Raw genomic sequence first — 13,000 nt, forward strand, 5'->3', positions numbered from 1 at the left:
TGCTGTCCTACAAAGCCAAGAAAAAAAAAAAACACATTTTAATTATTAATAAAATTGACATAAATCCCACGAATGGCACCTTTAATTTGGTAATTATGTCCATAAATATGTAATATTATTAGTGTCAAATCATCCAATATTATATACATTTTAATTCTTTCCTAATTCATAAATTTTACTTCCTTATAACTAAATTCTTTAGATAAACATTTAAATTTCATGTAACCTTATTTAGAAAGAAAAATAACTCTCATTGTTTTCGTGAAACAGTGGCGCCACCATACAGCTCATATCGTTCTAAAGGACACATTAAAACAACAATGAGAAAGCATTATAAATTGCTTAGACAAGCGAAACCTATAAAGAGTCAATAATTGAGTCTAGAGATATAATAAAGTTATGGGTTAATTAAGCTAAAAGGTTTTATATAGGAATATCATTACAGGCTCTAAAGAAAGGCAACATTATGATTAAGTGTGTGCATGCCATAAAATACTCCCTAATCCCAAAACCCTATGTTAGTAGATAGCATTTATGTGTATAAATCATTGCTTAATGTGTATCTATTTGTACACTGTCCAAAACTTACGACAATTTTAAAGTAATTTGCAATGTATTATTGAAAAACAATGTTCAGTGTTATTAACTCGTTTGAAATATTTATTTGAAAAAAAGATTATTAATTGAGGTGTTGAAATGGATATAAATATTTATTACAACGACCAGGATTGAGTGTTTTTTTCTGTGTTTCTACTGAGAATTTCTGGCAAGAACCAAAATGGTGAAAGTGTGGTGAAGCATTAGATGTGATGGGAACTGTATGGTTGTAAATGAAAAACCAAACTTACATGAAACTAATTTGAATGAAGGAGAAATGAAACCAAACTTAATGCTGACGTGGTTCACAACAAATTCAAACATTTCCCGAGGAAGAAAGAGAGAGAGAGAGGGAAGAACAGAAACACACACCCTTTTCCAAATGTTTCAGCTGGGAGAGCAAAAAAAAAGCCCTAAATTCAATGGAAACACAGACAAAAAGTAGAGAAAAAAAAAAAGGGACAGAATCCAAGACATTTGAATGATAAGTGTTGGGAAGTCTAATCACTCCAATTATTTTTAACTTAACTTAAACACCCCAACTGATTCATTTTTATCTCTAATAGAGAAGAGGGGTTGACTGCATGGATTCAAATTGGCACACACAAAAAACGACCAAAACCCACTACCTTGTCTTTGCTTCCACATAATGTTTTTCTTACAATCAAACATGTTTTTCCTTCTTCTTCTTCTTCGGGTTGTATCGTATCGCTGTAAAATTTGTTTTGATTTTTGCTTATAACTTCACGAACCAGCTTTATTATTGTGCATTGCTACTATGTTTTGTTCCGTGGCTTTTGAAGCGACTGAAAGTAAGTTGTATTTTAACCCAAGTGTGTTTCATACGTTTGATCAAATATAGAAACACTTCCACTTTAGAAAAAATTTGTCGTTGATTCTTAATTTAAAGAGAAAGTTTAGAAAATTAGTCACGTATGTATGTTATTTGACATGGACAAAGATAAATGAAAAGCAATTTTGATATATTTGGATGGAGAGCACGTCTAATAATAAAGGGAAAAGGGAAGGAAAGGGTTGGTTGAAGTTGTAGAGGCATGGCTATTAGTGATAGAGATAGAGAGATGGGGAAAGTTGAACATGTGAGTATCAAAAACAGCCAAAGGGGTGGGGAGACATATCTGACTGGACGTGCTCCTCACATGCAACCATATAACCAAACCCCTTATTATTATTATTATTATTATTATGTCTTTCTCTACGCTTTACAAAAACCTCTGCTTATCAATGTCTCTCTCACATCACATCATCCACATTTCCACCACCATCAACATGAATATCCATCCATCCATCCATCCATTCTTAAATTTAAAAAAAAAAAAAACAATAATTTGTTTGGTGGGGGATCTGTCAGCTGGAGGGAAACCGCTAAAATACAGAGATTGCATGAGAAAAAAAAAGACAGGTAGTTTTTGTTGTTGTTATTGCATTGTTGTTGGTCCATTGTTGTAATGCCTCCTTTAGCAGCTTATAATAATAAAGTTACCATCTTTTTCCAGAACTATCTCTGAAACTTACCCCGCGACTAAAACCCAACGGAACGGGGTGGAACCCAACTAAAAGAGAGAGGGAATTGCGGGAAAAAGGGAGGTGGATGGTGACAGGACGAGAGAAAGAGTGGGACGACCGTGATTTCCATTTCTATATTCTTTTGCAGGCTTTTCCATAACACTGGCCCCCACACCCCCAGCTGCCTTCTCGCTTACTAAACACAACCCACATTTTGTTTCCTTCCTCTTCTTTCATCATTTCATTTCATATCTTCTTCTTCTTCTTCTTCTTCTTCTTCTTCTTATTTCCCCCTTTTCTCTTTACTTTATGTTATATTCTCATCCTCTTTTTTACTCTCATATTTATCAAACTAAACCCCTTTAGTTTAAGTTTATAACATTGATTAAGCAAATATAAACCAACATTCTTTAGTTTAATTTCATAATTAAGAGGATGAGTATGGGTTTAGCATTCAAATGTGTGGGGAAGAAAAGGGTAATGAAACCTGAATTATATGGTTCCATATTTGGGGTTCACACTGCCAAGTGCTTCCCCCACTACCATCTAGTTTCTACCTTAATGGAAGATATTCTCTTTTACTCACTGTTCACTAATTCAAAACCCTACACCCATCCCTCTCTCCCCTCATCATAATGCCTCACTGTTTCTAAATACCAGAGACCCAGTTTGGAATTACACCCAAAAAACAATCTTTTGATGTTCTACTGAAAACCCATATCATCAAAATTAGAACTTGATTAGGCTTTTGATGTGGGGTTAGCATTAGGGACATAGACTCAATCTTCTTCCAAAAGAAACACTCGAAAAGTTGGCAGAAGACAATGGAATTAGTTGAAATTTATGTATGTATTTTGAGTGATTCAATGAAAGTGCTGGGATCCCACTTAAGTAAATGAGAGGAATAATATTAGGAAATGGGTCCATGAAAGAAGACTTTTTTTTTTTTTTTTTGGAGACAAAAAGGAGATTAAATATGAACCCATGATTGCTTACCTTCAACAAAAGCAGACACCGACATGCATTACTCAAAAGTTTGGTTTAGGGTTTGATAGAGAGGTGTTAGTAGGGATTAGGGATTACATTAAAACTATAATTATGACCAATTTTGTTCCCAAATGCAATCATTTAATCATACAGTAGAATTGCATACTTTGGAGAAATCCATTAAAGTTCCTCTTCTTTATAAAAACAAATTAATATTATAAGTATTAAAGTGTATGAGCTGTTAAAGCCTAAAGAGGACCATTTTTTTCAAATACACTTCTTAGGAGAATATCTCCACCACCGTTTACGTTATGATGTGATTAAAGCAAATAGACTTTTGGTCCCTTCTATGCACTAAGATTAGTTAATTAATTAATTAATCATGGTATTTCCATTAATTACATTCTATTACTTTAATATAAATTACCAAACTTAATATTTTAATGTTGAATCAAATATATTAAATGATTCAAATATTCAGATCATAAATGTGGCATAAGAGCTCTAATTACTAAGTATTAATTTAAATCTAAGATTTGTAGAAAATAACAACGCCTACCAGAATCCAGGAACTAATGAGTACTTTTGACAACTTTTTTAAAAAATGGAATCAAGAAATATAACCTGTGTTAATTTAAATTTAATGGAAAATCTAAATGAAAACATCAACTTAATCTTTATAACCGTGCGAACCTTGAGGAAGCCAGACACTAGGTGGTGTGAGAACCCACGTCAGTTTAAGGGTGGAACATTTCTTATGAAGGTGTGAAATTTTTTCAATTAAATGAGAATAGGGTTTTTGGAAACTGTAACCTAGGGGTATGTGTTTTTGTAGACACAAATACCTTGTATTTGGTGCATAGAGTCGGTATTTGAATTATTTGCATATGTACAAATGGCTTTAAGAACAAACTTTTTTTAGGTCAGAGTTGATTGAAACTTGTACATTAATCTTCTTGAAGTCGCCGCTTCTTATCAACTCACCTTCCATATGTGTTGAAGGGATGGATATATGCGCTGAGAATAAGTTGAAAATATTGATGAACACATAAATTGATTCAAAAAATCTAAATAAAAAAGAAAAAAGAAAAAAGGAAGAGTATAGCATACCAAGCATTAATAGACACCATGTGAAATAAAGGCTTAGTGATTAAGCGAATGGTGGGATGGATGGATGGTTTGTGGTTTTTGTTTGATGAGACGTGAGTTGATTTATTACATTCCCGTGAATGCTTCAACATTAAGACACCGTGTACAACAATTCAATAAGTAATCTGTATAAATAATTGAAGAAAGCTATATCATAAGAACTTAGCTTTCCTAAATGATTCCAGATTTTCCCCGGGAAACTCCAAACAAGAACACACGCCCCCTCCTCCCATGTAGTCATTAATATCTCAAAATTCAAAGGGAAGTTTCATTGAATTCACCCACTTTCAGCTTTTACACCGACTGTATTGCTCGTAATTCTGGAAACTCTAGCAGGCATTCTACAGCACCGTTGTAGTTCAAGAACCCCATGAACCAAAATTCATGGTTATCGCCAGAGATTATCTGTATGTACTTTTCAGCGGGATTCATTCCACTTGTGGAAGGATTAACTGCCTTTAGTTGCTGTAATGGGATGACTACCTGTTTTCACAGTAATGAATCGTATATTATTATCCACAACAAGCAATGAAACAAGAGAAGGAAGTTTGGTTAGCTAATAAAAAAACAACCTTGTAATAGCTCCATTCGGTTCTCCCGTCAAACTTGTATGAAAGAGGATTGTCACTACAGAACGCAAGCTTTGCCGTAGATACATATAATACACCCATAACTGGACCCGCAGATGTTGATAAATAACAAGCAAATGAATTTTGAAGTTTTTCCTCCGCCACTGTGTCAAATGTTTGATGAAATATCTTTTCATGCCCACCTTCCGCCAATACCTTTGTCCCTTGAGCGATTCTCCCCAGCGCAGCATCCGCAAAACTTGGATTTGTTTTCACTGATTCAAGAAATTATGGCTAAGTTTCGATAATACTATCAAACAACAGTAGCAGGATTGTGTTGTTAAGAGACAGTGACTGAAACTAATTCAAAAGACACAAGCAATGCAGAATCCTTAAGTTATCTGGACTATGAACGGTATAACCTTTTCTTTTCCCCGAGAAACAGGGTAACATAGTTCCATAATTATTTGTCAATTTCTTATTTCCTGCTTCCAGCTTATTAACAAACAAATGCATGAATATGATTCATTACTATTTCTTGCTTCTTGATCTTCCCTCTTCATTTTCCACGTCCAAAGATGAAAAATAACTCTTCAACCATTTTTTGAGAGCCACTGCCTAAATGACAGGTTTATCACAATTTAGGAAGATGATAGACAAACTTTCGATTCTAGCACATTCTAAGGGAGCAGCAGCCTTGTCTATTGAATGCTTGATGGCTCAATATACTAATCCTAAGCTCTCACGTTTGATCCTTCAGGCAAGCATAAAACTCAGATTAATCAAGTTTTTTTCTTTTTCTTTTGAGTTCCACAACATGTTTGTGTAGGGTGGAAATTTGAAACTCTATTCTCTTAGTTGAGCATTATGCTTTAACCAGCTACATTTAACATTGAAAACTTATTTTGGACCAGGCGCAAGACTATTTCCAATCTAATCCTCAAAAGATAAAAGGTGAACCAAGTCACCTTCTCATGAGACCACAATATCAAGCCCAATAAGTAAGAACGGAGATCGGGATCGACATTTTTCATACAACCATATATCGAGGACTATTAGAGGGAGTCAATTTAGTTTTTAAGAAAGAACAAAAAAGTTTTCAACGACCAAGTACAAGGTTGTTCCTCAAAACCAAGCACTGAGGGTCATGAAAGTCCAAGCTTTTTCCCCTTTATATTGAGACCATAAATGACCTTGATATTCCAATATTTTTTCTTTAAAGTGTGGAGGCATGCATGCAACCAATATATCACCTCACATTGTTTCTCTTGTCAGACTACCACTCACCTCATGTAAAACCTTTGCTTATCAGCTTCGTAATTTGTACAAAAAGAGTTCTAATCCAAAAGGGAAGGAGGTAACTTTGGAGGAAATAGGAGCTCCAAAAGCTAGTAAAACCAAGTTACTAATTTCCTAACAGGAAGAATAAGATGCAAATAGATATTTACTTTTAACCTTTCAGCCAATGGCTCAATTAAAAGTTACAAATCAGAATTGGTTGTGGAGAATTCATAAGTTCGTCTATTAAGACAGAGTAGTAATATCATTTCCTCCTATGACAAAGATGAACTCCAAAAGTATGCTATCCTTGACAGAAATTTGAACTAGTCCTTTCATCAGCTTGATGGGGAGAAAAGAGAAATATTCCTACTAGACTTCAGGTATGAATCTCATAAATCCCCCACTGTGGTTCGTGGTTCGTGGTTCAGGGATGAGTTTCAATCAAAAGGGTACCTCAACTGAAAGAATCTCTGGATAACATGATAGAATAACCTAATGTTTGTTTGACCAATACAAAGTTCCTTCCTCACCAGGATTACAATTAACTCGAGGAGATCATGCCAAGTTCCTCAAACATGGAACAGGAAGCAAGGCTACTAATTTGAGAAAGAATTACATGTATTCCCATTTATTACCAACTTTGACTGGACAAAATTCATAAAATGAGAACCACTCTGCATTTCTACTTCATAAGAGGAAACTATGTTACATCGGAACAGAAACAATATGTCATGGCAAGATACAGTGACTAAAGCAGAGTTCAAGTCACATGGTCCAGGGACCTAGTGAACTTGTGGACTGGAAAAATCTAATGAAAGCCAATTATGAGTATGCCATAAAATGAATTCTGTGCAGTATGACAAAGTTAAACATATACATAAAATGGCAAGATTTTTTTTCCCTGCCTTCAGGGTTTTTATTTTGAAAACCATTTTATAAATACGAACTTCAGATAGCATCTTAGTAATCCTATTCTAACCATCACAGGTCATCCCATAAAAGGGCACAAGAACTGGCTTTGATCACCTACGGACCTATTCCAAGTTTCCAATTGTTAGAACTGACTTCCCTTTTTCCAACCCGAGCATAGTCTAACTGATTTATGTCCAAAGTTTAACGCTTATTTGGATCGCAAAGATTATTTCATGGTATAGATTAAAAGTGATTACGAACTTGGGGACGGAGAGTTTTACCACATCCCACCCCAATCCACATGAACCTTTTGACTGAAACCATCAGAAACTTCTGCTCAATTGCTTGTAAGGAAAAACTTGTATAACAAAAGGAATACTTTTCCTCATAAATGTGAGACAGAAACGAAGAGAGAAAACTATATTTTGAAATTGAATCTAGCTTTTCACCCCCAATCGGCTTCCTGGATAGCAAACCCAACAAAAACAACGGGAACAATTAAAAACTTACGATGCTGCCATGTGTTTCCAGCCAGATCCTCAGCCTTTTTTGTTGCTTCCCCGACTTTCTTCCCCCATCTCCCTAGCACGGTCCATGCAGAATCAACCGCCTCTGATCAAAATGCATCGAAAATCAATGAGACACAAAAACTTACTGTCGCCGCACGATGGCACATATACAAATCAATGAAACAGAACCAAATATCAAAGTCAGAGAAACTACCTTTGAAGGAAATTGAAGAAGAAGGGGCCAAAGAAGCATGAGAATTCGACCCATATGCATTCGAAGCAACGGACGGGGACTCGGTGACCAATTCGGTGCTCCAACGCACCGATTTCTTGGACCCGGAAGAGGGCGTTGAAATCGCAGGTTGCTCGTTCTGGGTCGGAATCTTGTTCTCCGAACCCATCACGAAATTGCCCCAATTCCCATCTCCATTGGCGGTCTGGTCTACCTCTTTAGGATCGGATTTTGGGCTCTTATCGTCTCTCGAGATCGGAGGTTTGTTCCCGCCCTCTTGCTTCGGCTGCTCCATCAAAAATTCTTCTGAAGCAGAGTAATCGGATCGTGCTGGGTATTTTAGTTTGGGGAAAATTGCGGGATGGAGGAAAGGCTTGGCGGGGAGGGGGCTAATGGCCGGACAAAGAAGACGAGCCTTCTTTTTAGCGCGCAGGGGAAGCAAATTGGATCTGGTGCCGTATTATTTAGATGATCCAGGTGCCAAGGTGGGTTCTTCGAACTCCATACTCGCTTTCCTTGGGAAAGGCTAATTTTAGGACCATTATTATTTTTTTCATCAAAAGTCACGATATTTTAGATTAAATTATAGTTTATTTCTTTCTTTTCTTTTAGTTCATAAAATTATAGTTGATCATTTAATATTCATTTATTATGCTATATACTTTCTCCTCTAATCCCTAATCTTGGTGCTCTTGTTTCAGTTTAGTGACTTAGTTCCCATTCTTTTATAAATTTACAATTTCTTTAAATTCCTTTTAAATTATATGACTAAGAAGGCTTGGTGGAAGGAAGAAAAATATAATGTACTAAAAGATGAAATAGAATGTTTTTATTTTATTTTTATTTTTTTAATTAGAACTAAGTCGGAAGAAGACGATAATATTATAGATAAAGTAATATTATTTTTTCGGTTAAGATTATATATACAGATTATTATTCTTAAATTATATCATTTATTATTACTAAAGTTTTTTTTTTTTTCGCTATAATATTCAATTAATTTATTATAGATAATTGGAAAAAAAACGGTCTTTTGTCGATGTGTTTCAATCCAAGACATTGATTTGTGTCCATTTAAAGTTTGTCTTTGATAAATGTGTCTGCCTTATAGCAATATTAATAATTAATTTTATGTGCCTTTAGTTCATGATTTAGTGTAAGCATGGGTTTTTTTTTTTTTTAATATAATTTTGATTTATGATGGGCTTGCTTTTGGTTTTCTCAAATTAAGTGGATACATGGAATAGGGAGGCTGTTGGGCTCATTTTTTCTCATAAAATCACTAAATTTAAATTCCCATTTTCACAAAANTTTTTTTTTTTTTTGTATAAATAGTCAAATACGAAAAAAAATAGTTTAATAAGCCAAAATACTCCATGTACCAAAATTGTATAATAAAATAACAATGAACTGAAATCTAAAATAAAATCTAAATAATTTATTTGAATAAAAAAGTGTTAATTTAAAATCAAAACAAACAAATTAACTTTTTTAATAAATTCTTTATTTTAATTTGACTATCCTTGGTCAACTTTACAGATCATCAAGAACTGTCATATCAAATACATGGAATGTTATTTATATTGGGGCAGGTTAGCTGGCGGTACACGCGTCGGGTTGTAGTGGGGTATGATCAACTCCGCGCTGGCGTGGCGTGGGTCACCCACCAACTTCCCTATTTTACGACTTTCTACCGTCCCTTTTCAACCCAACCAGATATATATCTATATATCTATATATCTATATATATATATCAAAGTAGTTTTAATAAAAACTATAGTAAATAATGGGTAAGAAAAAGATTACATTTTTCAAAACTCAAATAATTACCAAACATTTTTTTTAAGCATATAAATATTATTCTTATCGATTTCTTTTTAATCATCCAATTATAGGGGTATATTTTCAAAATCAAAGAGTTTAAAAATAAGTGTATAGATATATATTTGAAATTTGAGAATCAATTGTTTACTTTTTTATTTTTTAACAAAGCAAATATAAGCCATAAAAACCATTGTAAATNAAAAAAAAAAAAAAAAAAAAAAAAAAAAAAAAAAAAAAAAAAAAGCAGAATAGTTTTAAAATGACCTTAAAACTAAATTAGATGGTAAAGAATTTATGGTCTAATGCTGACCACAACAAATACATGTACAAATGAGTTATACAAATTGATTGAAATATGTATACATTTATTAGATGAGTAAATATTACGTGACAATAATAATAATAATAATAAGAATAAGAATAATAATAATAATAATAGTAACGACAGTTAGGCCATAACTATTATTACTCTATTTTCCGTGGCTCGATTTTCCAAATGATTGTCTGCTTTTTCCATTTATGGCGGCTTACCCAATTCCTTTCACGCAACTCTACGCCTACATATATCAAATTTTCAACGCAAATGAATGCGCAAGATTCAAATTTACAGCAGGTCCTTGCCGCCACGTGTACTCGTTTTGACAGCCTGGACTAACTTTTTCTCAGAAAGTTGCAAACCCTCTGGCAAGTCCTAATGTCCCACCGACATTTCTCGAACTGACACCTGGTTGATCCACGGGAGTGTGTGATTTCTTAAGCGTTGAGAAATCTAAACGCGTACACGTGTCCTATCCTGGGTAGCTTGTTTACTTGGTCAACCTGCATCTGATTCCTCTGGAAGGCTCCTCTGCTAGGGTTATATATATACGGACTCGCACCGCCTCCTTGCTTACGGATACAAGAGCAGCAAAGCGAGTCGTTCCTTTTACAAAGCTGTTGTTTGGCTTCCACTACCTTTCTCTAAGATAATCTCTCCTGAGAGGATTTTTCTTTTTTTTTTTTTTAATTTATTTACGAAAAAGACGATGGGATTCTCTGGGGTTCGATTGGTTGTGATTTTTGCTTTGATGGCGTTGTGTATGGCACAGGCGCCAGCGCCGACACCAGCACCGGCACATGATTCCCCAAAGCCTATGCCTCCGACACCAGCTACGCCGGCGCCTTCTCCGGTTGCATTCCCTCCAGCTCCGTCTCGGTCGCCAATCAGAGCACCATCACCATCACCGACCTCGGCGTCGCCCTCACCTGCTACAGAGGCTCCATCACCGGCACCGTCGGCACATGCTCCTGCTCCAGAGACTAAAGCGCCTACCCCATCTCCGGCGACTAGTGCACCCACCCCAGCTCCCAGCTCCCGACCTATTCCTTCGGGATCTCCCGCCGGTGCTCCTGTAGTTCCACCAATCGCTTCTCCTCCTTCACCCAGTACAGAGGGGCCTTCACCGATGCCCGAAGCACCGGCGGCCGATAGCCCAGCTGGAGCGGCGTCGCACATCGGCGGAGCGACGACATTGGGGATCGCTATTGCTGGAACTCTGTTGGCAATGGTTGTAGCGTAGATTGAAGTAATGGGTATATGTGAAGGTGGGTTGCACTGATGGGTGATGGAATCCTTGCCTTTCTAATTCCCTTATACACAGCCTTTACAAAATTAGATTACTGTCGTTATCATATATTTTTTTAATCTTGGACATTTAGAGAGCTGGTTTTGTAATTTTGGTAGTCATGATTATTTGAGGACTCATCGTTCTTGTGTTCATCATAGTTGTGCCCATTTCATTTATACATAAATCACTCCTCTGTACATCAGATTAGAGATTAATAAAATTGCTAGTCTTCATTTTTTCTAAAAAAAATTTATGTTATCAGTACATTTATATGGTAGCATTAACCCTACTTTCAAATTTCTTTCAATAATGGCAAAATAAAGCAAAATTGAGTTCTATAACTAAAAATAAAATAATTGAATTTGCAATCATAAAAAGCAAATTCCAATTTCAATTCCACCCAGCATCACAGAGAATAACAAAAGTTTCAACCCATTTTTAATAAATCATATGATTATCATTAGAGATGTCATTTTGACTGTGAGACTGTCTGGATTGGCAATTTTATANAAAAAAAAACAATCTTCATTAGAGATGTTATTATGAATATCACGAAGCTAATTTTGGTTTCATATGCCTTCTTTTCCCAATCAAGTTACTAAAATTCATCAAAATCCTTATAGAAAATAACAAATTTACGCACTCTTAAAACTATAGGCTGAATATTTATTTAAGATAAAAAAGAAAAGAAACGTGGAGTTTGCCAAGGAAAGCAGAAGGACGAGATTGGTTCTATTTCTGGAATGCACTTTCGTTTGTCTGTCCCACATCGGTGAAGCCTTAAAGAAGCAAAGCGCGCACCACTTATAAAATGAGATCAATGGGCTTCGTTGAAACATACTTACCTGGACGGGGCTTTTGGGTGATCACAAAGGCCCATAGCCTAGGTTGGTGTCCTCCATTGCACTCCGGAGGGGTGCCCGCCTAAGGTCTGTCCAATGTGGCAGAGCCTACGTCATAATTTGTGGCAGTGGGGGCCTGCGTTCGCGCGGCCCCTCACATAACGAGTTCAATTATTTTAGTTCTTTTTTTAATCTAATTGTCTTTTTGTTATGGATATTTTGTACGAATGTCATGATATCACATAATGGTGATGCATGGACATGTGGGATCTGCATTCAAATATCTTCCGACTACTGGAGGAGTCGAATGCGGCTTCCCTCTCTGTCTTTTCCTCTGTCTTTAAGCCAGCTTTTATAAAACAGGGAATGGGAATCTGGTAGAGGGAAGGGAAGGAGTCGAATAATAAAATATTTGATTTGGAAACTCGATTCTCTTCCGTTTGAACAGTTTAATTCCAATATTACGAACTTATCATAAATAGTTTTATATACTGTAATCCTCAGAGAGTAAGATCTCCTCTCACCCTATTCGGTTTGGAGCAGGTCCAACATCTCTACCCATAAAATATCATAGAATTGATAATATAGATGCAATCATTAATGACCCAATGAAAACTAATTTTCTAATTATTCGTATTTAAATTATCAACTTGAGGGATAAAGTTATCTTTGACAAGACAAGAAATGGATCCTAAAAGACAAGAAATGAATACATGGGATCAGAATCTGATCCATTTTAGTTTGAATTCATACTAATTTTAGTTTGAATTAGTTATGGAATATAATGATCCTAATGTCAGAATTGAGTGGATATTCATGCAACTTATTTTAGTTTGAATTAGTTATAAATTATATGATATTCATTTATAACATATGATATTCATAATCTTGAAGTAAATATGTCAGAATTTAGTGCAACTTATTTTAGTTTGAATTAGAATATATGATATTCGTAACTTATTAG

General features: G+C 35.3%; 2 protein-coding genes and 1 non-coding gene across 3 annotated transcripts; 2 read left to right on the top strand and 1 right to left on the bottom strand.

Moving 5' to 3' along the window:
• Positions 1-4,245: 4,245 nt before the first annotated feature.
• Positions 4,246-8,273, bottom strand: LOC111803849 (GLABRA2 expression modulator-like). The gene is made up of 4 exons (XM_023688438.1): positions 7,746-8,273; positions 7,533-7,634; positions 4,833-5,104; positions 4,246-4,743 (listed from the first exon to the last, which is right to left on the bottom strand). The coding sequence occupies exons 1-4, from the start codon at positions 8,056-8,058 to the stop codon at positions 4,555-4,557; spliced, it is 876 nt and encodes a 291-aa protein (XP_023544206.1). The 5' UTR covers positions 8,059-8,273; the 3' UTR covers positions 4,246-4,554.
• Positions 8,274-10,461: 2,188 nt separating this feature from the next.
• LOC111803851 (vegetative cell wall protein gp1-like) lies at positions 10,462-11,443 on the top strand. Its single transcript, XM_023688439.1, has one exon. It carries the CDS (start codon positions 10,613-10,615, stop codon positions 11,144-11,146), a length of 534 nt encoding a protein of 177 aa, XP_023544207.1. The 5' UTR covers positions 10,462-10,612; the 3' UTR covers positions 11,147-11,443.
• A 588-nt stretch (positions 11,444-12,031) lies between these two features.
• Positions 12,032-12,193, top strand: LOC111804598. The gene has a single exon (XR_002816561.1). It is a non-coding gene; the product is annotated as a U1 spliceosomal RNA (small nuclear RNA).
• Positions 12,194-13,000: the final 807 nt, after the last annotated feature.

This window comes from Cucurbita pepo, chromosome LG10 (assembly GCF_002806865.2).
Source record: "Cucurbita pepo subsp. pepo cultivar mu-cu-16 chromosome LG10, ASM280686v2, whole genome shotgun sequence".
Taxonomy (NCBI): Eukaryota; Viridiplantae; Streptophyta; class Magnoliopsida; order Cucurbitales; family Cucurbitaceae; genus Cucurbita; species Cucurbita pepo.

Coding starts and splice junctions, on each gene's coding strand:
- LOC111803849 (XM_023688438.1), bottom strand. CDS start 8,058: ATGGAGCAGCCGAAGCAAGAGGGCGGGAACAAACCTCCGATCTCGAGA. Junction 7,635..7,745: donor TTCTTCAATTTCCTTCAAAG/GTAGTTTCTCTG, acceptor CATTTTGATCAG/AGGCGGTTGATTCTGCATGG. Junction 4,744..4,832: donor CCGAATGGAGCTATTACAAG/GTTGTTTTTTTA, acceptor CTGTGAAAACAG/GTAGTCATCCCATTACAGCA.
- LOC111803851 (XM_023688439.1), top strand. CDS start 10,613: ATGGGATTCTCTGGGGTTCGATTGGTTGTGATTTTTGCTTTGATGGCG.